Below are 26,381 nucleotides of genomic sequence, written 5' to 3'. Positions count from 1 at the left end.
TGTGTAATCCGGGGCATATAAAAACTGGGACCAGAAAAAAATTACTTTCTCTCCATTGAAACCCATTCATATTTTTCGATGTCATTGTGTTCTATATGGGTCCCATGGCCTCTACCGGAAGAGGCGTGACTTCGCCACTCTATATGAAATTTACTTCCGGGGCCAGCTGTTAAAAAACGCGGCGTTCACTGTTACGCTCTACTACAGGTTGACATTTCACAGCTTGCACTTTTTAGACAACCTCTAGCCATACGCTTAATATTTTTTGATGCTTCACGTCTGGGAGAAAGGTTATTGTTTTTCCAACGAGCTGCATCCAAAAAATCTAACATCAAACCATCACATCAGCAAATGTCAGAAAAACAAACATGAATGTATTTTTTTTTTATTTAGTTTACAATACCCCATATAATAAACATTTGATTGCGCTATATAGCCCAATGCATCTGGGCACTGTCATCACACCGTATAATACAAACTCAAATGACAGTGTACCCAAATCTTTGGTCACTTAACCAAGTATCCCATATCTACAATATCTACATGAGCATTTAACTCCTTACGTAACACCTAGGACCAAAAGTGTGGCTGTGGATCTGACCTGCACCCATACATATGTACTGTAAACACAAGGCAAGTAAATTATATTCCAAAATAGGCAAGGCGCAAATGATTGAAATACTTACAAATTCCTTACACATCAGTGCATTGAACAAGGCACAATAAAACCATTGATATCACCTCATACTCCTGCGCCTAACCTTCTGGTGATACATAATGTTTTATGTATCACCAGAAAGCCTTCCATTTCAAAGACGATCTATATATTTTATCTTTTACACAGATGAATGGGTGTGATTCAACCAGTTAGAAGTCTTACATCTTTTATTTGGCAAACAAACTACCAAACATGATTGGCATAGTTTCATTTAAAAAAATAAAAATAAGAGAGCGTCTAATTCCGGAAGACAAGAGATCCTGATGACTTGCATCATTCACTGTTGTTTTTCAGTATTAGAACAGGTCTAAGTGATGTCCGTGAAGTCAGCGGCTAGATGTACAGTAGGATACATTTCAGGACAATTAATTCAATTACCTATAGCAGAAGCTATCGTACTGATTAGACGGTGGAATAGAAAACATTCATTGATCTTTGCATGTGTGCAGGTTTATATAGCTCTCTCTATGTATATATATTTAATACATAAAACAATCTACAAAACATGTTTACGGAGTCTTTTATACCTTATAATGTATAGATGCACACCTCCTACCCATCCTCTGGTTAAAAACAGCTTGATGTGAATGGACAAGATGATATATGTACATTCACTGTACAACTGTCCCTTTTAGAATTGCATGTCAAAATGTGGGTTTCCACAAATTTGGTTAGGGGAGCAGGTTTCTGTGATAGCTTGACCATGGATTTTGCCACAAGAGGCACATCTTGGACTTGTAGATATTTTTCACTCCTATTGCAAGCTTTAGTTGTTTAACCATTTCCTTCATCCAAACCGATGGACTCGCCTCATTTTGCTGCTCCAGCAACCAAACAACAAAATTCTTACGGCCTTAGATGGGTGCGGTGGTACTCGAGCATTCTTCTCATACTTTCTCAACTGAGAGAGTAAGACAATGCACTGGGTACCCCCAGTACCAGCCCAACCAGCGAGCAGCCTCCATGGTGGACGGCCGTTGCCTCCCCGTCCATCTTGCTGCCTGCACCGTTGCCCCCGGAGCCAGGGTCCTATGGTTGTACAGCCCCACCCAGGGCCTTGCCCTCCTGCTAAGGTGGGGGGGTGTTTGTCACCGCGGGGTTCAGTCCAGCTTGCGCGCGCCTAGCTTGAGAGGCCCTTTGGCCGCCTTCCTCTCGGCCCGCTTGGCCTCCAGTTCCTTCTTCCTCTCCTCGCGCCTCTTCTTGGACAGCTCGGCCTTGCTGAGACCCGCTGAAACGTCGACCACAGAGCACATTAATTAACAAGATATTAAAGGTTGTATCAGCGATTCTAGGCCGAAACATAAACCATCACATTCATCTGATCTTTCCTCACGATCCGCTAGCTGCCCGCCTGAAGCAGGCTGTCAAAAAGCTGCGTCTCTGTAGGCAGCCTGTGCTCCGAGATCGTACACCAAAACAAATGGTACTACCAACCACTGAAAACACAAATAAATTCTATTCCATCCAATCACCGACAAGGGGTGGGTGTTCTGAGGTTTTGCGCAGCGTTCATGATAGCTTTGACTGGATGCACAAATTATTTAAATTATTTAAAGAAAATTATTCGATTATTTTAAGAAAATAAATACTAGTTGTTTTAAAAAAAAAAATCTTTAAAATCGGCGGCCCATCGGCTATGAGCAGAAAACCCTTGACAGACACAAGTGGTTTGGAGTGCGTCCGTTACAGGATTGTGTGGCCCGGGGAGGACCAGCCTCCACCGTCACACTACAATAAGAGGGCTACTATGAAAAGTAAAGCAATTATATGAAATGTGTGAATAACTGTAATCAGTTTAATTTATGAACGATTCCAATCATTTTTCAATAGTGGAAAATCACCAAATTCACGGCCGTTTTTAAACCTTCAGTTTCCTAAACGCCATCTTAAAAGTTGAATTTAGAATTCAGACTCACCCTGACCTCCATCCACCGACTCCCAGCTCTCCTCTGCCCCCCATTCCCCCACCGTCTCTGAACCCCACACATCTCCAGCCTGCCAGGATGGAAACACAGACACAGACAGACAGAATCCATAATTGATTCAAGGTCCAATTGCATTTTCAGTTTTTTACAGCGTGGGTGCAAAAACACGTCCTGCTCGTTACGTGTGAAGTCAAAACACTCCATGAGATCTACTTTGAGCCGACTGCCCTCAGTGTAGCGGCAGTTACCATCCCCCCCCCCCCCCCCCTCACCGTGGCGGGGGCCGCGGCGCTCCTCTGAGACACGCTGGCGAACAGGTCGCTCTGGCCGCCGCCCCGGGTCGGGGCGGCCCCGGTGCCGCCCCCCCGGCCCGTGTCCCAGTCGTACTCGCTGGCGAGCCGCACCCCTGCGGGCAGCGGGGCGGTCTGCCCGCTGCCGCCTGCCTCCTCGCCCCCCGCGGGCTGGTCACCCGCGGGCTCGGCCCCCCAGTCGTCGCCCCAGGCGTCCTCTGCGGGGGGGCTCTGGGCGCCCCGGTCGTTGGACCAGCTGTCGTCGGCGTCCCAAGCCGAGCCGCTCCAGTCCGAACCGGGTTTCTTTGAGGCTGCCGCCGAAGGGCGAGCCATCTGAGGAGGAAGAAGAGGAAGAAGAAGAAGTTTGGTGATTTTGCCGTTGTGTCATCTGCTTACAAAAACACACTACCGTTCAATAGTTTGGAGTCACTTAGAAACACACTTTTATTTTTTAAGAAAAGCACTTGTTTTTTTTCAATGAAGATAACATTAAATGAATCAGAAATACAGTCTAGTCACTGTTAATGTGGTAACTGACTATTCGAGCTGGAAACGGATGATTTTTAATGGAATATCTACATAGGCGTACAGAGGCCCATTCCAATCCCACTAAACATCGGACGTTGGATAGACGTGCAGATCATATCTATGTCTGGTCCGTCGGTCCATGACCAATTCTGGACATCTATTTGACGTCCAAACTAGGTCCACTATTTGGATGTCAAACCATGACCCAACTTGGACGTCATACTGACATTCAACATTTCACCTTTGAACTGGGTATATTTTTGGACGTCAATTGGACCCCTAAGAATGGTGCAGGAAATGTATACATGATCCCACTGCGCATTGTGACGTCGGATTGCCGTCTATTCTGGGTCATAATTGGTCTAAATAAATGATATTAGTATAAATTAGTCTGAATTTGATGTTGAAAAGACGCCCACAAACAGAGGTCCCACGGACGATAACATTAGACGTTCGGTAGACGTCGAAAACAACTCGTCGCCTGGCGTTACAAAACAACCCCTTCAGTGGACCAAATTTGGACGCCCAATAATGGCACAGAAAATGGCTAAAAGGCGATTAGAAAACCCTTGCCAGCGCAGCTGAAAACTGTTGAATAGAAATGCGAGTTTTCATGGAAAACATGAAATGTCTGACCCCAAGCACCATGCCTAACTATGACTTTGGCTCTCCTTGATGAGGTCACTGCACAAAATGAGGCGTCGGGCGCTCTGCATACCCCGCTGCCCCCGGGCTTCTTTTTCGACGCCGCCGTTCCCGACCAATCGGTGCTCCAGTCGTCCGAGGCCGCGTTGGCTTTCTCCGGCTCCTGATTCAAAATAGAGACCGCGTCCAAGGCAAATCAAGTTTCACCATTCCAAAAAAATTAAACACAAAAAATTGACATAAACAACATAAAACAAATCCCGTCGTACTTCCAAGCTTCCCCAATCCTCCTCCTCGTCCCAGCGGTCCGCCATGGGCTCCTGCTCCCCGTCACTGGCTCCCTCATTGGCTGATGTCTGGGGGGCGTGGCTTAATGCGCTAGGGTGAGAAAGAGGGGCTCGTGGAGCAGCAGCTGCAGAGGCTGTGGACGGAAAGCAGGCAGTAAGGACAGGAACAACTCAAACACAATGGGACCTAAACCTTCTGGCTATTGCAGAAACAACGATGCAGTTCAACGATTATCACATTTAACAGCAAATCATGTTTGACTCAGGTGAACATTGACCCACCAGGGACGGGCGTTGCGTCGGGGGTGCTGGCCGGGCCGGGGGTCAGGCCGCTGTTCTCCGGCGCCGCGGCCCCCCCCTCCGCCCCGGGGGCGGTCCGGATCAGCTTGGAGGTGAGGGAGGACACGCCCGTCACCGCCCAGCCCGCCCAGCTCGAGGACACGCCCGCAGGGTGCGCCGACGAGGTCACGTCCTTTTCTGCGTCCCACGGGAACATGAAGAATGAGCGAGACCGACACACGAGATAACAGAGAGCCTGAGAGGGCCTGGAGGTGCTGTTACTATCACTTTCTTAATTTTATATTCTTATTAGAGTTAATAATAAATGGACTGCATTTATACCCCGTATTTTCTAACCAGTGGCCACTCAAAGTAGGGCTGTAGTGTAGGGTATGGACTAAAATGAATATCACGGTATGATTTGAGGCATAGACGGTAAAGGTATTATATCACGGTAGTTTGTATCTTCTTATTTCAATATAAAGGCTACTGAAGGGGTAAAATACTGGTTAGGCAGCAAAACTGCATAAAAAAAATGCAAAATCTTTTCTCAAGTTACGTCCATCTCTGAAAAACACAAATGTTTAATAGTATGGATTTCTTTCTCCACTTGCTTGCGGACCTTTCCGTATAGTTTTGGCATCTCAATTTGGCTGAAGTGTGTGCTGGCAGGTAACGCGTACCTGGGATCGGGTGTTTTGAGCATCTCTTTAAAGCCCTTTCTATCGACATTTTGAAAGGGAACCATGTCCTTACACAGGTGATGTTGTTTGTTATCTCGTTCCACCGCTGGCATTTTGAGAGACAGCTTCACGCTAGCAGCGTCTGTCTCGTATTGTATGGAATGAGAGCTCGTGAAGGGACTATTGTGCAAGCACGCAATAGCATACTGCCTGAGAAGGCAGTATCGCTGTCAAATCTGTCCCTGGAAAAGTAACGTTGCGCCGAATTGAAAAGGGAACTATGTTTCGTTACCATATTTTCAGTAGTTGCGCGTAACTTTTTAAATGAAAAAGTAGTTAGGTTCCTGTATTAACGTGTTACTTACTTTGTTACGAGTAACACACAACACTGTCTACCGGTCACAAGGTAACGTCAAAATCCATACCGTAGCGCAAATTAACACTGCTTTACTTTCTATACCGTTTATACCGTATACCCCTTGTTCAAAACGCTTTACAATATTGCCGAACATTCACACATTCATGCACACATTCACACACCAACGGCGCAGTCAACCACACCAGGCAACAGCCAGCTCGTCACGAGCCTTCAGGGTGAGGCGTATTGCTCAGGGACGCCTCGACAATCAGATAGAAGGAGCCGGGGTTTGAACTAGCAACCTTCCGGTTACCAGTCATGTGGCTCATTACATCCTGAGCCACATGCCGCCCTAGTCCTCCCCGGTAAAGTGTGTTCAGCATCCAGTGAGGCCATGACTGGAGACCTTCTTCTAGGCCCCAGGCTTTGATTGCTCCAGAACAGAAGCAGGTCTAGATGCGTGACATGGTGTTCCTATGCAGCCGCCTCCTTCCACCAGGGTTGAGCGATTGCTACACTCTGTACTCACCTAGCTCCACCAGCATGGTGGGGTCCTCTGACACCGTCTCCAGCTTGGTCAGGAAGCTCTTGATGGTCTTGAACGCCTGGCGGAGCAGGACGAGAGAAAGACAAATACTGAAGGGAGTAGAAAGTAAATAATCGAGAAAAAGGCAAACTACGGGATGTTGAAGATCTGCTTCAGACGAAGAAAAGCAATAAAACGATTCAAAGGCTCTGTTGGAGCCATTTGAGACCTTTTTTGAGTACTCAGTTTAATATTTTAGTTTGTGCGACAAAATTATTATTAGTGAACTTATTTGTATTGAATTGTCCCAAATTAGGAAATTGTAATTTGTTTCTGAGTGTGTGCCCCCTATAGGTAAGGCACTAATTGTCTATAGCATAAAGGTGTGCCAGGCCAAGGAGAGTGGAGGGTTCCGGCCTGCGAATACCATTATTGACCGTGAGCAGAACGTGAACATGACGTGAACCTGTCGTGAACCTGTCGTGAACCTGACGGGACCGTGGCGAGGAAACACAACTGAGCTGAACCAACAAACAAAGAAACAAAGACAAAACTTCAATGCTTTAATTTACATCTTATGTTAGAAATAAACAAAGTCAAGTTCATTATAGCCACGTCTCATGGACTCTATTTTCACGCGTTCAACAAAGCAAACACCGGAACTCACAAGAAGTGGTAAAACAATGACAAGTTTTAGCCATTACAGGCTCAACTCTCCAGAGTTAACCTGAACTCTGCATAGCCACCCCCTCCCACCCCTCTTATTTATTGTAGGTTGTGCATCCTGGCACTTAATGAACGCACTTATTGTGTGTCGGACTTACCAGTACTTAGTACTGAGTTGTGTAGCATCTTAACCTAGCTATCCTACCTAGGTAGTGCTTGGCACTTGGTTCTATGAACATCCTTACTGTACCGACAGTGCCATATTGTTGTTTCTCCTTCTTTCTTTTTAACTTTGCCTTTGTTTTGTTTTTACTTATCCAGTTTATTTCATCATTTCCTTTGGTTGTATGAGTATGATTCAATGTGAAGCACTTTGAGTCTGTCTCGCGTATGAAAAGTTCAATATAAATAAAGTTGCCTTGCCTTCTTCTGACTAATTGACTTATTGTAAGTCGCTTTTGGAAAAAAATCGTTGGCTGAACGGCCTGAATGTAAAGACTGCCCCTGTGCGGGCGTGGCCCCTCACCTGCTCGCGAACGTTCTTCTCGGGGTCCACGGTCAGCGTGCAGAGCATGGGCAGGATGCGCGCGGCGCTCTCCGCCAGGCTGTAGTAGCTGTTGGTGGCGGCGAAGCCCAGAACGCCGGCCGAGCGTGAGGCCGGGAAGGGGTCCTTAGTGGCCCGGGAGAAGGCCGAGATCAGCACCCGCTGCCGGGTCTGCGGGACACACACACACACACACAGATGCTAATAGTTGACGATGCTACCACATCTTTGTTGAGTTTTGGTTTTTAATACATGTATACATTATTTTATTAATATCTGGTAGCCGTCTCGGCTTGCGTCCTTTGCTTTGTGGCTTGTTTTTCAGCAGGGTCGGAGTGGATCGGATCAGAACCCAATGTGTTTCACACGAGCAGCATCCTCGTGTGAAACACATCCTCACTCCATCGCTGAGCGTGTCTACCGTCAGTGTGCCTTACCGCGGGGTTGAGGTAGGGGGCGATCTTGCCGAGGCAGACGGTAGTGTTGCAGCGGATCGGCCCCTGCTCATCCCGGGCCTGCAGCCGTGCAAAGTGCCGCATCAGCTCCTGGTTCAGGTTGGCCTCGTTCAGCTTGGGGGCCAGCAGCAGCATTGACTGGTGGGGGAGGTGGACACACGGACAAGGACAGACACACAGTCAGACACACACACACACACACGTTGCAATACAGAAGATAGAGTAGCATATATACTGTTGAGGTGGGGCGCTTTCATCAAGTTTAGATAAAAGGAATGATTAAGATGTAATAGCTCCTAAACGAAAGCCGTGATAAGCCAGCCACCTGCTCACCGAATCCACTGAACATGATGGAAGGCTGTGTATTGTTGGTATGATCCAATAGCAGACAACATACAAAACTGTATAAAAGCTGTCTTACCGTGTGATATTATTTTACAAAAAACTAAGTCAATGAATAGAACAATTAGCCTGGCTATTGCAAAACCACGTTGGTCTGGGGAGGCTGCTGTCATTTTTTTCAGCACAAGAGCCTTGATAAACGAGCATAGTTCAAATGACTCAGTCAGTACACAATTGGATAGTCCTTCAACCAATCAGACCAATGATCCGGATGACGTAGTATGCAGAGTGACGGGAAAAACTCCAGGCAGTTGTCAAGAAATGTGATTGTTTTGCCGCACAATGGGTTGGCAATGGCAGCAAACCTTTTTTTGCAGGTTGTGCAAAATTAATAAAAGTGTGATGCCCTGTGTCCCATGCCCTGCGTTCCATTCTGTGGTAACTTCTGGCCAATACAGGCGGGCGGCCGAGTTGCAAAGAAAGAATGCTCGAGGCGTAGTCACCATTAATAACTTTATATGTATGGCACATATCACGGTACACAACAACTGGTGATAGCAGGAAGTCAAACTCGAAACTACGGAAGCCCCGAGGAGCTTATATTCCTCCAAATAAGAATGCACCTATCTTGCGATACAAGTTAACGTTACAACACATGCCCTGTGTTCCATGCCCCGTGTTCCATGCCCTGTGTTCCATGCCCTGTGTTCCATGCCCTGTGTTCCATGCCCTGTGTTCCATGCCCCGTGCTCCATGCCCCGTGCTCCATGCCCCGTGCTCCATGCCCTGTGCTCCATCCCCTTAGCTATGCGTGTCCTACCTTGACGGTCTGCTCCCGGATGGCGGGGTTGGTGTCCGTGAAGCCGTGGACCACGTGGGGGAAGATCTGAGAGTTGACAGCGGCCTCGTTCAGGTACTGAATAAACTGCTCCATCTGACGGGGACAGGGACGGGGAGCAGGAGACACAAGGCACACTTCAGTCCCTTTATACCGAGGAGGAGGGAGGAGAAAGGAGGAGACAATACTTGAGTGGAAGGGAGGCCAGGCCTGGGCAGAGTGTGTGTGAGCCGGAGGCAGAGCGGGAGAGAGATAAGCTGAGTAACGAAATAGCAGGCGGCAGGCACGGTTCGAAACTGCTGTTATTTGGAACAAATGTGCTGTACTTTCAACACAAATTTAATTATATCGATGTTCACGACAGCGTCTTGTTCGAAAAAATATCTATATATTTCAAATATCGATATATTGCCCAGCCCTACCGGAGAGGTTTCGCGGGCCTCAACTGTAATGGTACTTTTAGGTCAACAAGGTCAACAGTAATACAGTGCAGTCGATTACATTATGTGTGCAAGTTAGTGTATGGCTATATACAAAAGTATACATTAAGTAGTTACACTATTTAGTAGGACTGGTGTAAAACAAAATGATGTACGGATGAAAACAGAAACAATAAAAACACTTTTTGTACAAAGGATTCTTTCTTGGCTTGAAATCACGTATGCATCTGTGTAGGAAACCTACATTGGATAATGTAGGTTTAATACTGTGGTTTTACTGTGAGTGCAATACCAGATGCATACCTCTACCGCACAGCCCTAGCCCCTGGGGTAGTTTGGTCTGCCCTGGTTCGCTGTGCTGGGGGTGAAGGGATATGCTGTACCTGCTGCAGCAGTCGTATCCTCATGGCCCGGTCGGTGGAGGAGAACATCTTCACGATGACTGGAATGATCTTCTGCTGGTACTCCTCCGTTGAGAGGAACTTTCCCACCTGGCAGAGGACGAGACAGAGACACACAGAGGAAGTCAGGGAAAAGACATTCACCCATTTTTTGGATTTCTCAATCTGGGAATACTGGGACACTACGGGACATTTACATCAGATAGAATTTGACCATGTACAGCTTCCTATTGTTTAAGGATTTCTCTGCATCAATTGCTGCAAAAGGGTCTTTGATGGACTTTGTACTTGAAAATAGATGTCTTTCTTCTCCATGGAACAAAGAACTGCCGACAAAATGAATCAGTTCCTCTTTTTCCTACAGAAGGCCTTTGTAGGCGTTGTGCGGACCGTCCGATAACAATAGCACCATGTTCTGTTCTTGTTTGTGCCGTATTGTTCTCGGTGGTTGAGATGAAGAGGGCACTTGCCGTTAGGGGTGTGCGATAGTACGAATTCAGATGGTTTAGAGGTGAAGAATCAAATGTCGTAAAAATCTGGGTTTACAGAGATGTTAGTATTGTGCTACAGTGCAGTCCATCAGTTAAAAGTTATATAGCAGATATCCAAATCGGTTTCCTCAACCAAATCTCAATTTGTTCAATAAGGGTCAGGCTTCCCGGACCCCTAAAGCATAAAGCAACGTGTGTGGGATGGGGATGCTCCATCTGAGCAGCGGATTATCTCTGGCCTCTGCGTTCCAGTGAGGGTTAGGCTTCTCTGACACCTATAGTATAACGCCACGGGGGGTGGTGCATTCAGATATAACATTGCCCATTATCACGCTCATACACAACAACGGTACTAAAAGAGTACCACAAAGCTGCCGTGGGTCGTAACACTCAACACATTGTGTGAATTGTTTGCTGAAACAGTGGGTTCACCTACACCTTTATGTTATGGAGGTTACCTTTTCCTACAGCTGTCTATTGGCGGGGCGCAGTATTAGTATAAAACATCTATGAACTCAAAGAGCTACCGGCCTCTGGGGCGACGCCGAACTCAATTCTGCCCGACTAGGAACGCTTTTCACATCCGAACACGACAGAACGAGAGAATGGGGCCACAAATGTAAAATACACGCGAATAATGCATTTTAGTGTGCTATCTAGCACCATTTATGTGAGCAGAGAAGCGAGAATGCAGCGAGTACCGACGGAAAGAATCATTTTCACAAGAGAGAGTGGGTTGTGCAATCCCTGCCTGTCGGGTTTTCTTTGTGTACGCTCGTGTCCGCGTGCAAAACGTAGCAACCTTCCGGTTACAAGTAGTAGTCAACCTGCTCCACCTTCTGAGTTAAGCCGTTCCCCCTGTTGTATAGCTCTCATTTGATCCAACATATAATAAAACAATAAATATAATTATTTTCTCATACCCATGGTTAATAGCCTCTGTAAGCCCAACTCAATGGATGTAGACATATTAGAAAGGGCTGTGGGCACGATATATGGGAGGAACTAAAAGCCATCATTTATGTCAGATGTTAAAAAGGGGCCTCGTCGGTTACGAGTGTGGGAAATCTAAGAATATCTGTTTCTAGTCGCCTGCTCTTATAAACCGGCTGTATGAGACGGTTTGGCTTTGAGACTGCTCCCGCCTCATTTCTGACCAATCAGGGCATCTCTTATCCAATTGATTTGTGAATCCACCTAGCCTGTCAATCACATATATCTCAGGACAGATTTTTTTAAATAAGGAAATTATTTTGGTTATAATGTAATTTGCTAAGCATGAAAAATAAACGTAATAAGATAGTGGATCGTGAACATGCCTGAAAATAATGGTAACGTTTTATCGCCAACCCCTACTTTTACACAGGATCTGATGTTATCGACTCAGAGACAACGAACTTAGTGATTAAACGCGGCGTTACCTTGAAGAGGGGCGTGAGGACCACGGCGCCCGCGTTCCCGAACTCGAAGGCGGTGAGCAGCTGGGGCAGGACCTTGTGTTTGCAGAAGTCCTCCGGGAAAGAGTCCAGGTTTTCGCTCAGGTCCTGGAAGAACTGCTGCTTCTCCGCCTGCTCCTTGATCTGAACACAAACACACAAAAGATCAGAAACAGTCACACACCCAACCCAAGTATGACCTTAACCACCTTCAACGACGGACATTGCATTCATTCAAACTGTAAACAACGACATGGATTGATTGTCATGCTTTTTTTTGGAAAGACTTCCACCTTGCCTCTTCCATCTTGACATTATATCAACATCACCAATAAATAGTAATAACTCTCCTTCAACTTCCCTTTTGTGTTATGAACAGTCACATGCAGTCACATTCTGCATGTGTGTCTCACTGCGAGTGTGTGTCTCGCTGCGTGTGTGCTTCTGACTGCGGCGTGCGTCTGGCTGCGTGCGTCTGGCTGCGTGCGTCTGTCTGGCTGCGTGCGTCTGGCGGCGTGTGTGCGTCTGGCGGCGTGTGTGCTTCTGACTACGGCGTGCGTCTGGCTGCGTGTGTCTGTCTGGCTGCATGCGTCTGGCTGCGTGTGTACGTCTGGCTGTGTGTGTCGTCTGGCTGCGTGCATGCGTCTCGCTGCGTGTGTGCGACCGGCTGTGTGTGTGTGCTTCTCGCTGCGTGTGTGTGTGTACCTGGATCTCCTCCAGGAAGAGGTTGCTCTCCACGAAGCTATTGCTCAGGAAGCCGCCGGCCGCCCGGCAGTTCTGGAGGAAGCGGGCGGGGTTGGGCCGCGCCCGGGGGTTGGCCCCCACCAGCTCACAGTAGTGGGGGACCAGGAGCTTGGGGACCTGGGGGTACAAAGGTAATAATGAAAAACAAGTTCTCTCACATAAAAAAACCTCTTGATCGAAGAGGATACATTTTGCTTTAAGTAAAGCAAGGTGCGAAGAATAATGTGAAGCATGAGGCTTGGTTTAGTAACTAGCCTTGAGGTGCGTTTTAGTCATAGCCAGTCACACCCTTTAATGGAAAAGGCAAAGGCGATTTTCCGCACAGTTTTTCCCATTTGGGTGTGAACCTATTTAAATATGCTCATTTGTAGGTTAATACTGTATGACCTGAAGAGACAAAAAGTATTACTACTAATTCTTGAAGAATTCCGTTTCCGTACCTTTCCTATAGTGCGTAGCGAGGCGGCGCGCGGCAGCGGTCCGTTGAAGACCTCCCAGATCAGGCAGCCCAGTCGCCACACCTCCCCAGCCCTGCAAACAACAAGGCTCTTCAGCTCTTCAAGTACCACAGCCCATTGGCAAAGAATGTAGAACACATAACCCGTCGTGGCGAGGGCTGGGTATCGTGGCCAATTTCCTAAATCGATTTGATTCATAAGGTTCTGAATCGATTAATCACGATTCGATTCAATCTGCTCTTAAATACTTTTTTAACCGTGTTACAAAATACAAATGTACTTTATTTTTTCTCTTTACCTTAAACAACAGGTTTTAAGTGCAAACTTGTAAATTGGACAGATGAAATTTGAGCTGTAAACAAAACTGCCTCAAGTCTCAAAAGTGCAATTTTGAAATTAGAAAGGAATTGCAAGTGAAAGTGTACTTGAACTACAACATTCCATCACTGCAGGATTTTGGAAATCGATCCAAAATCGATTAAATTGTTTTTTTTTACCCAGCCCTAGTCGTGCTGCAGTGGTGATTTGGTGGGCAGAAATATCCCTTAGTGTTTCACCATACCTTTGGTAACCAAACACAAGCACCATCACCAGGGCAATAGACCATTCAGGACCTGCTGCTCTGTCTGCTTAATTTCTCTGCCCAAATAAAGGTTCAGAATCCACCAGTCTCTCCAGACCATTGAAATCTCCATAGAGAAACACACAACTATTCCCTAGAGCTACGTCCAAACTGCCTAATTGTTTTGTGCCGCTCAAATGACCCCATGGATTTACCCGTTACAAAAACATTTTCTTCCATCTCACCATTTCTCTGTGCCGCTGCTGCCGGGGGTCTCGGGGGGGTCGTACTTCTCCATGTCTGGGTAGACGGCCTTCGGCGGCGGCAGAGTGGCCCCGCTGGGGTCCCCCGTTTCCGAGGCAACGTGGTCCAAGGCTCCCAGCTTCCACTCTCCGGCACGGTCAACGAACACGGCCCACATGCCCAGGTTGTTGTGGAGCAGGTGGCAGTCGTTGACCAAGAAGCTCAGCGCTTTCTGGGGAGGGGGGGGGTGTCACATCCAAATGAACCGACTTGGCAGAGAACTGAAGGTGGCAGTCGTTGACCAAGAAGCTCAGTGCTTTTTTTTATTTTATATTATTATTTTTGTTTTAAATCAACCTCAATGATTGCAAAAGCAATCATTGAGATTGTGTGTGTGTGCATGTGACAGACATAAAACAGAAGTGAAAACAGAGAATAAATAAGCAAGGGTCAGTCTCCTCACCACGATCTGGTGGAGGCCCCAGGACACTTCCAGCTCCCCCGACCCGCCCTTCTCTGCCTGGGCCTTCAGGTGGACGGCCAGCGGGGTCACCTGCTCCGTCACCAGGTATAGGCACTTCTCCGTCTGCAGGCCAACCGTGGAAATACCGTTCACCAGAGGCACATATTTGAGGCTCATTACATTTACATTTTATACTTAGGGCATTTAGCAGATGCTTTTATCCAAAGCGACTTATAATAATGGTGCTATCCATTTGTATGGACAAATGCTCTCCGACCTGCTCTCCTGCGTTCCTGTTTGTCTTCGTGATTGTGTCATGTCATTGGCTAGTCATTGTTAGCTACATTAGCCTCTTTAGCAAACCAGCTTGAGTACAAACAACACAACTTAACATTGTATTGCACGCACAGCAAGACCGTACAATGCATAAATTGGTGACCAGAATAAAGTAGCAATGTAATGAAGTGTGTAAGAGCATTTAAAATCGAAATTAAAGCGACCAACGTGATACAAATACAAAGAAAATAATTCTCTTTATGGGCATTTCTTTTGTCGAGCCGTACGGTCAGCCTCACTGAACTCGCTCTACTTTCAGAACTACGAGTGGCACTGACCAAAAGGGGGCATTCCTCCGTGTAATACCAAGAAAGATGGGGTAACTATTTACACCTTACGACTCGTACGGGCGGGCGTACCATACAAATGGATAGCATCATAAGTCCATTTGTCAGAAGAAGGTGAAACAATATACCGCTGTCGGTACAGTAAGGATGTTCATAGAACCAAATGCCAAGCACTAAGAGACGCTAAGTTAATCTATCCCAGTATAAAACAGAGACAGCTAGGATACGATGCTAGACAACTAAATAGTAAGTACTAGTTTAAGTGCCAGTCTTTACCCCTTGGCTCCAGCAGGATCCTCAAACATTGCGTATGATGATCGTAACGTAAAAACATTTGTACGGCTGCGGAAGACTGCCATAATGAATGGAAGGAGCTCCACAGCCACAAGATGCAGTGTCTCCGTGGCTCCGACAAAATTATTATAAAGTATTTATCCTGCTGAGATTCAATTCTCGGTGCCGCGTTATCAACCACATTCATTCAGAATTGATGACATCATTCTTTGTGAATTGTTTTCGATGTAACAAAACTGTGTGTCCTTCGCCCTGTAGAACACCTATGATGACAAGTTGATGTCTCCCGACTTATCTGAGGGGACTGCAGGGTTCAACATCAGTCTTGCACTTGAACTTCACGCTAACAGTTGTGGTTGAACTAGTTCCTCTTCAAGAGTGGAACATAACTGACAGTCTCTCCGAATAGGAAGGACCTAGCATTGAGAAGTCTGACACCCAATAAATATTGAAAATATTCCGCGTTGAAAACATGTATTTTCCATCATGATTGTACAGTTATGAGGGAAGGACTATTATATCCTAGTCTAGGTTCTTGACCACCCTTAACATCCAAAGATGATCCTATTTGCACACTACCAGACATTAACCCTATATGTAAATGTCTCCAGTTACATATGGCTCTATCTGAGCAATATGTAGAGAAAGAAAAAAATGATGGATACTTAAAAGACAGATTATTGTAACGTCTCCAGTTATAAGAATATGTGGGTGTTTTGTAGCGTTGAGTTTGACTTGGTAAAATACATCAGACACACACCTCCAACCCATCGACATAGGCCAGGATGTTGGGGTGGCGGAGGGTCTTCATGCGTTTGAAGGCTGCCTTAGCGAGCTGGGTCTGCTGGTCGGTTCCTAGGGCGACCTCGTACACAAACAAGGACACTGGCTCTCCATTCGTCTAGAAACACAAGACCATTACAGGGGTATGAAGATGGCACATGAGACTGCAAAGCAAACGCTCAATGTACCAGTCAAGCATGGATAGAAGATCACAAGTTTAGAATCAAAAAGGTTAGTACAGGGCATACATTTTATTGACATTGGGTGAATACATGTCAAAATAGTTTTCTGAGAAAAGGACCACAGCAGTGATGCTCGCTTTGCTTAAGGCGCCCACATAGGGGCCAATCAATGCGACTGCGTGATTGACACCCCTGAGAAATGGTGGTAGACGTAATTAATATCAATATTAAAAAAAAAAGGCACACAAGTCACGATCTTAAGATAGCTACCGTTTCATGCAATTCGTTTAATCTAACGATGACAGCGTGTGACGTGGCGGCTCATACGTGTCCTGTCCACCCGTTGGCATAAACAAAAACTCTGCTGGGGTGTTGACAGACCACCAAACGGCTCTCATCTACGGCTCACATCGTGCCAGTATGACTAAAAATGGATATTCCTTGGCACCAAACTATGGGAAAAACTGTGCAGATAACGTAGAGCCATGACACAAGAGGAACGTTGTAGAGCAGAAAGGCCTCCGCAAGAGGAACGGGCTACCGCTAGAGTAGCTAGCTAGACGGCATCTAACAGCGACACACTATGCTTTACCTTTCGTTTACCCCGATGAAGCGTCCATAGTCCGGACGATTCGTGGGTGTCTGGTAGAATTTCATAAGCAAAGTCTTTGACTGGATCCCTTGCAAAAAAGGACCACATCTCTGCTCTTCAAAAAGCATCAAGCGCCCTAACACAACCGCATAGAAAATTTGAGGCAGGCGACCAGCTGTGTTGCAAAAGTGCGGGTCCGTGGAAACGTTCCCCGACGAATTTGGTTCCGCATACATAATATTACCCGTCAAACTCAGCTTGGAAGTGTTCCAACCTAGTTTGAACAGAACGGTGTGCCCAATTGAATTAGAATGTCAAGTCACAAATCTGAAGTACATTAGCAGCTATTTCTTAAATGATGCAATCATACCTCCTACTATTTAGCAGCATGGTATACACCGCTGTATTCATCATCCAGTCTAGACCTATATATTGAATTTTACAGAATACCAATAACAATTAGGGCATTTAGCAGACGCTTTAATCCAAAGTGACTTACATAAATTAATACACACATTGACAGCCAGCTTGTCAGCAGTTAGGGTTAAGTGTCTTGCTCACAGACACATCAACGCTCAGCTAAGAGGAGCTGGGAATCGAACTAGCAACCTATCGGAAACAAGACAACTGCTCTACCTCCTGAGCTAAGCCGATCCAAGAATGATTTTCCAAGGGCAACAAGGTACTCTTGTACAGGTCCTTCTCAAAAAAATTAGCATATTGTGATAAAGTTCATTCTTTTCCATAATGTAATGATAAAAATTAAACTTTCATATATTTTAGATTCATTGCACACCAACTGAAATATTTCAGGTCTTTTATTGTTTTAATACTGATGATTTTGGCATACAGCTCATGAAAACCCAAAATTCATATCTCAAAAAATTAGCATATCATGAAAAGGTTCTCTAAACAAGCTATTAACCTAATCATCTGAATCAACGAATTAACTCTAAAAACCTGCAAAAGATTCCTGAGGCTTTTAAAAACTCCCAGCCTGGTTCATTACTCAAAACCCCAATCATGGGTAAGACTGCCGACCTGACTGCTGTCCAGAAGGCCATCATTGACACCCTCAAGCAAGAGGGTAAGACACAGAAAGACATTTCTGAACGAATAGGCTGTTCCCAGAGTGCCGTATCAAGGCACCTCAGTGGGAAGTCTCTGGGAAGGAAAAAGTGTGGCAGAAAACGCTGCACGACGAGAAGAGGTGACCGGACCCTGAGGAAGATTGTGGAGAAGGGCCGATTCCAGACCTTGGGGGACCTGCGGAAGCAGTGGACTGAGTCTGGAGTAGAAACATCCAGAGCCACCGTGCACAGGCGTGTGCAGAAAATGGGCTACAGGTGCCGCATTCCCCAGGTCAAGCCACTTTTGAACCAGAAACAGCGGCAGAAGCGCCTGACCTGGGCTACAGAGAAGCAGTACTGGACTGTTGCTCAGTGGTCCAAAGTACTTTTTCGGATGAAAGCAAATTTTGCATGTCATTCGGAAATCAAGGTGCCAGGGTCTGGAGGAAGACTGGGGAGAAGGAAATGCCTGAAGTCCAGTGTCAAGTACCCACAGTCAGCGATGGTCTGGGTTGCCATGTCAGCTGCTGGTGTTGGTCCACTGTGTTTTATCAAGGGCAGGGTCAATGCAGCTAGCTACCAGGAGATTTTGGAGCACTTCATGCTTCCATCTGCTGAAAAGCTTTATGGAGATGAAGATTTCATTTTTCAGCACGACCTGGCACCTGCTCACAGTGCCAAAACCACTGGTAAATGGTTTACTGACCATGGTATTACTGTGCTCAATTGGCCTGCCAACTCTCCTGACCTGAACCCCATAGAGAATCTGTGGGATATTGTGAAGAGAAAGTTGAGAGACGCAAGACCCAACACTCTGGATGAGCTTAAGGCCGCTATCAAAGCATCCTGGGCCTCCATAAGACCTCAGCAGTGCCACAGGCTGATTGCCTCCGTGCCACAGGCTGATTGCCTCCATGCCACGCCGCATTGAAGCAGTCATTTCTGCCAAAGGATTCCCGACCAAGTATTGAGTGCATAACTGAACATTATTATTTGAAGGTTGACTTTTTGTATTAAAAACACTTCTTTTATTGGTCGGATGAAATATGCCAAATTTTTGATAGGGATTTTTGGGTTTTCTTGACTTTTTTGCCAAAATCATTAAAATAAAAGGCTTGAACTACTTCAGTTGTGTGTAATGAATCTAAAATAGATGAAAGTCTAATGTTTATCAGTACATTACAGAAAAAAATGAACTTTATCACAATATGCTAATTTTTTGAGAAGGACCTGTATAGTATTTTATTACAGCCTCGAAGTACTTCAGAGCCAATACAAATACAACATAACACTCGCGTAACTTGATAGCAGGGCGTAAGAATTATGAGACTTCTAAAGAGTCCAGATGGAGTCCAAGGACAGTAAGCATATCGACCGGTGGGGGCTCAGCACTCAAGACACCGGTCACAGGGCCGGAACACCAGTATGAGACGAATCGATGACCAGGATTGGAGGCTCAGCAGGGGACGTATCACGGAGCAGCACCAGGGACATCCAGGGGACCAGGCAGACAGCGGTGTGAAGACCGGGAGAATGGTGTTCGAAGAGGGCGGTTCAACCAGCCCCCACCTGGAGATCAGGAGCCTCAGCAGGTGAGGTCGCACAGAAAAACATTCTTGGTTGATGGGTTGGGGAGTTATACATCGTCAGAATTTTTATTTTCTTTAACAGAAGGGACAAATTATTAACTTGAAAACCTTTACTTAAGGTTAAGTTAATCATTTCAATTAAAGGTCCAACTTCTGCCTCTCATGACATGTCAGGTGGAAAAGGCCCGTAAATTAAAAAGGTTACCGTCACACACACCCTCTTGGAAGCATTGATGAGCCAACCCTTTACAACCCTGTTAAGGTAATGATACCGACGTCAACAGTTCTAGTGAGACGCATACCAATTCAAATTTGTCTACCGTGTAGGGACGATTCCATTTGTATTTAATCAAAATATTATACTCTGTCAAAATGAAACACCAAAATCTTAGTAATACATTAGTCCTAGTACAGTACTTTATTTTATTTAAATCATGCCTCATTCATTTCTTTATTGGATTTAGGGGGCAGACACTCAAACAGCTCTGCGATTGAAGACTCCTGTGAACTAATTAAATTCAACTACCAGATTCTGAAGCATTTCCTTCCCAGATATTTATTTCAATATTATGGATGGCAGCATTTACAGCTAAATGTTTTAAAGTTTACCCATTCCGACTCGTTGTTTACGACCTTACTTAATCTATTCATCATACCGAATGAATGCAAACTAGCTTTTTATCACAGCAAGTAGAAAGCAAGACACCGCAGGGAGTTGAACCCCGTCCTGATCATCAGGAGTGCCACCACCAGAGTCTTTTGCTTTTTTTTTTGCTGACAAGGGTTAAAAGCAAAACCTGGAGGAACAGCCTGCAAAGAGTTTGTTCCCCCAGGAAAAGAAAACCCCCGACCATCTGGTCATATCTACTATCTGTCACCAGCGGGGAACGTTCGCTCGACGCCAGGCTGAAACTAGAAGAAGAACACTGGTTTCCCCCCCCGGTTCTCCCCAGAAACACTGCATTGGATGCACACCTTACAATTCCACATTTGTCCAAGTTATCACTTTTACAACCCTGTGTCGCAGACAATTACTTCCTACTTCCACATTCTCACAAATCTCACTCCGCACCCAAGCCAGATTCAAACCGGTCATTCGTGTTGGTAGATGAGGTTAGGTGAGGCTGTATTGGAAAGAAAAAAGGGACAATTATGCCCCCCCCCCACCCCCCCGAAATATTTTCCCCAAATGCTCAGCCAGAATGGATTATTTTAGAAAATGTCATTAACTGGACTGACTTACAACTCATCTCACTGCAGGCTACTCCTGCTCAGCATTGTGCAACTCCTCGAGTCAATTACGGCCTTATGCTATAGGCTGGTGGACCCCACACTCAAAATCTTCCCACGACTCCCTTGCGGACGTTAAGGCGCCTTGCTCAGTAGTGATTTAAGGTTGAGTGGAGAGAAATCTGAAAAGGAGAGAGAAAGTGTTGCCCCTCCCCAAAACCCAGACCATTCCTACTGCAGACGATTACATTGATGTTATGCAGAAATGAGGAGCATGCAATGGCTAAGACAACACATTAAAGCCATGTCAAGAACACAAATCAAGGGAACCAATTTTACTTAACTTAAACCAATGACACGGAAGAGATGCCGAATTTGCGAGCCAAGTTTGGTGCTCTTGATCTGAGTGTTACTGGAGTCAGTGTTCCACATGGTTAGGCCAGCCCAGATGCCCGCCCAGAATTAATGCTAGAGTCATTTAACCTGAGGAACCAACAGGGAAGAACACAGGCATACAAAACACATGGAGAGAGGGGAGCTGCTGCAGAAGGTCGGACGTTCAGGTTGGTTTAAGCTCAAGCACGGGGGTGTTGGTACTTCATTCAGGCGTCACACACATTTGGTCGACAGCTTCACAGATGGCTTTGCATTCAGGGGATGGCGAGATTGGAGTGGATAGACGAGAGCGCTCTGAAACAGAAGGTGACCTACACAACACACCCACCACACAAGACTCAAAGATGTAGAGTTCTAATCATCTTACGTTTTAAGATGCAAAGCAAAAGGGCCTTGAGGCCAAAGAGGAATATGCCAGTAAAGCATTGTATGTCATTTAAGAGTTTCGGTTAACAAGGCCAGTTCAGGATGCTCAATGTATCAGTCTACCATACTAAAAGGTTGTTGAAAGTTAGAACCGACACCTTACTACGTGCTCCAGGTGAGAAGACTTCACTCGTGCATGACCCAATCACCCACAGACGTCTGTAAAGAGAAAGGTGCAGGGATACGCCCAGACAATGCAAACCACAACAGACCAAGCAGCACATTTGCGCTGCAAATCAAGCCAAATTCAGCTGTGCGTTGCACAGTGTTCCCCAGCCACTTTAAATTTGGAATAATTCGTACAGTTGCACGCTAAGAAACAGCTCAACAACGGTCTAACCTGCCACTTGCACAGTAGCGCATGGGCAAGTAGCTGAGGACTAGCAGGTAGCTAAATAGATAAAGACAACCTTTCCATTTCCTGGTGCTTTTCATTTTGTATGTCGGGCCAAACTCAAGGGGCAGGTAGGTCTCCTAGGTCGATTTATTTCCTCCTGGGGCAATTCTGTAAGATCAAAAAGGCAAACAGGCAACACCCCGGCCACCCCCCTCACAGTGCAATAGAACTGACAATTGTTATCCTTACCTAAACATGGAATGCTTTACTTCAGATAAAGTCAATCAATGAAGTTCCATCAAATCTTCGTTATCACAAGAGAATTGCTTCTAAGAATGCACAGCAGTGCGACTTTTACTTTCCTTTTGCAGACGTTTTCAATCAAGACCAATTATGGGGTGAAGCATATACTGTAATGCGTCCCATCTGGGATATTCGACTTCTGCCTTGTAGATATCATCATTTGATGGATTCAACTTATCTGCCATCATTTTCCACTTTGAATAAGCCGCCTTGGAGCCCGGGTCACATCCGTGCGCTACAAAGTTCCCAGCTTTAGTCATACCTGGAAAAGCACAAGAAAAGCTCCCCCAATAGGCCAGTACCCCCCCCCCCCCCCCCCCCCCAAAAAACAGATGCATACCAAAACAGTATTCATTCACAACAAGCTATGTATTTATTACGCAATATTAAAATAAATCTTTTACATATAGTTCACTCATTGTATTATCAATACAAGGCATTGTAACTAATTGCAAAAGGAAGTATGACGGAATTAGCTTTAAAAGGAATGTTAAAAAGTATTCAAACACATTTGGTGGCCGTACGAGAAGTATGAAGCGCAAGTAAAACCTTTACATACAATAACTCAGGAGAGCGCCTGGTGGTCTCGAGTATTGGAAAGCACAGGACAGCACACTGCAAATGCAAGGGGAAACAAAAAAGGAAAAGCGCCCATCCCAAACAAACATCCCACCCACCATTTACCAGTACAGAGCTACAACAACATTACTGCCAACATCACAACAGAGTACTATCAATGACCTTCAATAGATACAATTGGATGAAATGCACAACTGCCTCTTAAGACATTTAAATACCACAGGCCTGACCGTGAAGGCATTCCTCCTTAGTAGTCGTGGGCGACGGAAGGATTCGCTTTGTGGGTGGGGGGGGCGTTGGACAGAACTATCTGCAAGAGTCACAAAGAAGCAGCCCCTCCCCAGAGAACCCAAATGCAACATATTGGACATTCAAATGCCATGATAAAAAGGGACATGTTACCAATCAAGGAAAACCACTGATCTCCTGCTATACCAGGACGTCTAGTTTGACAGGCAGGGGGTCACTACGCTGTGGGAGAACTGGCCACCCGAGCCCGGTGCTGTTCACCTGGGAGGATGTGTAGCCTTTGGACCTTTGTGCCGAGTTACACGAGGCTGTGAAATCTAGGAAGAGATGGGTTAAGGCTTCCCCCCCCTCCCCCCCATACAAACACACAGCAAACCCACATACGAGAAGAGCCCAGTGAACAAAGAGGGGACTGTACTTATTCTTGGAATGGTTCAATCATTTGGCAGACATTAGCAGCACCAAATACCTTCCTACATCCCTTTTAACGCAGTGGGTTCACTTGATCCCCTCCTCCGCTCTCGTTATAAGCTACTATGGCGGAACCCGGGTTTGATTACAGGCGGCTACGAAGGGGTTCTTGAGATGGCCGGCTTTAGAGGAGTAGGCCTGTGGAAAGAAAACTCGACACAAGTTTGACCCCACCCCCGTCCCCCATGATACAACTACAAACAATGAATGCCAACTTCCAATGTTGCAACTGGTGTATACCAGGATGACTATATATGCGTAGGCATAACTATATGCCTACGCAAATAACTTTAACATTATTGTTTAGGATTGGTACATTTCATGCACTCAACTCACTGCTCAATTTAACCTGTAGAGGCTGCTCTGTACCGACCGATGGGCCGTCACCGATGGGTTGTCGTTCACACACACACGTCAAAGCGGCCGCACAGTAGACCATCCACTCTCACACCGCAACGCAGAAACGTCTTGGGGGCCGTCCTATTAAACGAGACTCGCTCTCCTTCTGGCGGAGACACTACATCTGACCACACGGGGTCGAGGAGTCCTTAAGCAGGTCGTCCCTCCAGCCCACTACCACGGCGCTCACAGCAGACACCACACTCTGGAATCAGCGCACAACGGGAGCCCGACGGGGACATACACTTTACACGCCTTGCCTGAAAAAGGAAGAGAAAGCTGTGCGAGAAATTGTGTTTCGAACCAAAAAAGATAATGGAATAAACTGGATAATTAGTCAGATACCTATACCAGACATACAAACCCAACACTAAATCTAAAGCCATGAAGCTAGACGACACTGTGGCTCTGTCCCACCCCGTGCTGTGGCTGGCACCCTCTGAACCCTGGCTGGCTTGACTGGGACAACAGCTCCACCGGTGGCCAGGCTGCGCCGCTACCCTGCCCTGAGGCTCTGGCTCCCTCTGGTGTACGCCCGGCTGCCACTGCGTCCTGTGGGGATCCCCTGTGTCCTGCCTGGTGCGCCCCTCATGGTCCTGCCCCGCCTCTGGTGTGTGCCTCTCCTGGTCCTGCCTGGTGAGCCCCTCCTGGTGTGTCCCTCTCATGGTCCTGCCTGGTGAGCCCCTCCTGGTGTGTGCCTCGCCTGGTCCTCCCCTCCTGGTCCTGCCGCGTCCTACCGCGTCCTGCTGCTTCCTACCGCTTCGCTGGTCGTCGGATCTTCACATAACTAAGTCCATCTTTCCTCAAAATAACTCAGTCCATTTCTCCAACACGAAAGAAAAAAAATACAATTCTTCGGTCTTCGCTAAGTTGATGAAAAAAATAAATGAAATGAAAATGAAGACCATGCATTAACTGGACCTGGTTTCTCTTCCGTTACTTGATTCTTCAAAGTGCCAATATCACCTCTATTGAATGCTATGACGCATTGCTCTTCAGAAAAACACGCACTTCTTAAAACGAGCTCGTGACGCTAACGTTATGGCGTTCAATGTATAGCCCAGAGCTAGAACTAGTCTGAACACGAGCAACAATCAAAAAAAAACAACTCTTGTAATGTCGGCCAACTTGCAACGTAATTTATGTTGACTATGAGCCATTGTAAAAATGCAACGATCCTCTCACTTAACAGGTTTCCTCGTCTAACTGTTACATTGGTTATCTATACCACTATCGAGTACAAGTCATGGGCTTCGCCTCACAGCGTCGCCAGCTGGACCGCACTGGTCACAATCTCTCTAGTTATGCACAACATACCTTATAGTACGGAAATCACCTACGTCACGGGGGTCGCCATGAAATGACATCTTTACATACAAGGAAAGCCATTGACAACTCCCAATAGTCAAACATCATCGAGGTAATCGATGGAAAGTGACGTCACGGAAGCCTCGTCCCCTTGTTAAGGTTTTTTTCGCTGCGGGGGATGGGCGCTATTTTAGGCCTCCTAGTAGGGCCTCCTTGTTTGGACTTACTAACGCTTACTAGTAACAGAAGTCATCCAAAAAAACATCCTTCATAAATAAGACTCCAATATGATACCAACAATAAAATTCTACAGAACAAAATACAAGTGAGGTTTAGAGATATCTGTGTACACAAACCCTAGACCGAACCTGTAAGTCGACTGCGTTCCACCAATTGTTCCTCCTAAATCCTACTAAACTATAATAACACGACTGGTTTAACCAAACATAGCTCTTAGAAACAACTTTACATAAGTCCTTACAATTAAAACGTCTAGAATATACAACCGAACAAGCTTCCCTAGACCACTACATACCACACCAAGGCAAAATCTGTGTAGTATGATTTAAAATGTCGCAAGCGAAGGTATTTATACCATGAGTGGCAGGGCGCATTCAGCGTGGAGTATGCATCCGCTAGGAAATATAGTCCCCACATTGCAAGAAGGATTTTCAATTTATTCGAGTTAAGACATCATTACCGACATATATACATAGGCAATGGAATACATTATGATACACTCAACCATGTGTATACATATATCCAAGCTCAAAAGACAATATTATGCAATATTTTGCCTTTTTACCTAATAACAGCATATCTACTCCCATACCCGTTGGTATTCTGGATAACACCCAACATATTCAGTCCCATTCGGGTAGCGTGTTGTCAGTTCACTTCCCAATTAGGAAAACAACAACATGTTCAAAATACAACACTGTTGTTGTTGTTTTTTGAACATTTAAAATGAGTTGACGTCTCTTTAACGGTCAGGCGCATTGATATCATGTAAACAAGCCTTTCGAAACCGGATCAAACCAGTACTAGGGTGTAGATGGCCGGATCTGCTTATCCCGATACTGCAATGCTGTACATTTGATTGATTCAGGACACAAAAGAAAAAGGGCCAACTCATAACTTTCATCGGGACACTCATTTTTAGTGATGTGGTTGTGTATACCATGTACTACTGTGACATTCACCATTATAGTTGTGCACAAATATTTCA

The 26,381-nt window shown here is 45.9% G+C and overlaps 1 protein-coding gene across 1 annotated transcript; it reads right to left on the bottom strand.

Annotated features, from left to right (window-relative positions):
* Nucleotides 1-369: 369 nt before the first annotated feature.
* Nucleotides 370-16,996, bottom strand: scyl1 (SCY1-like, kinase-like 1). The gene is made up of 18 exons (XM_030368405.1): nucleotides 16,797-16,996; nucleotides 16,000-16,140; nucleotides 14,323-14,445; nucleotides 13,862-14,091; nucleotides 13,037-13,127; nucleotides 12,558-12,713; nucleotides 11,838-11,996; nucleotides 9,908-10,015; nucleotides 9,067-9,180; nucleotides 7,887-8,042; nucleotides 7,432-7,620; nucleotides 6,243-6,318; nucleotides 4,676-4,870; nucleotides 4,376-4,527; nucleotides 4,180-4,269; nucleotides 2,916-3,266; nucleotides 2,635-2,713; nucleotides 370-1,946 (listed from the first exon to the last, which is right to left on the bottom strand). The coding sequence occupies exons 1-18, from the start codon at nucleotides 16,902-16,904 to the stop codon at nucleotides 1,819-1,821; spliced, it is 2,646 nt and encodes an 881-aa protein (XP_030224265.1). The 5' UTR covers nucleotides 16,905-16,996; the 3' UTR covers nucleotides 370-1,818.
* Nucleotides 16,997-26,381: the final 9,385 nt, after the last annotated feature.

The sequence above is a fragment of the Gadus morhua genome, chromosome 10 (assembly GCF_902167405.1).
Source record: "Gadus morhua chromosome 10, gadMor3.0, whole genome shotgun sequence".
NCBI lineage: Eukaryota > Metazoa > Chordata > Actinopteri > Gadiformes > Gadidae > Gadus > Gadus morhua.
The sequence above is the reverse complement of the archived record's forward strand: the minus strand, read 5'-3'. Positions and strand labels throughout refer to the sequence as shown.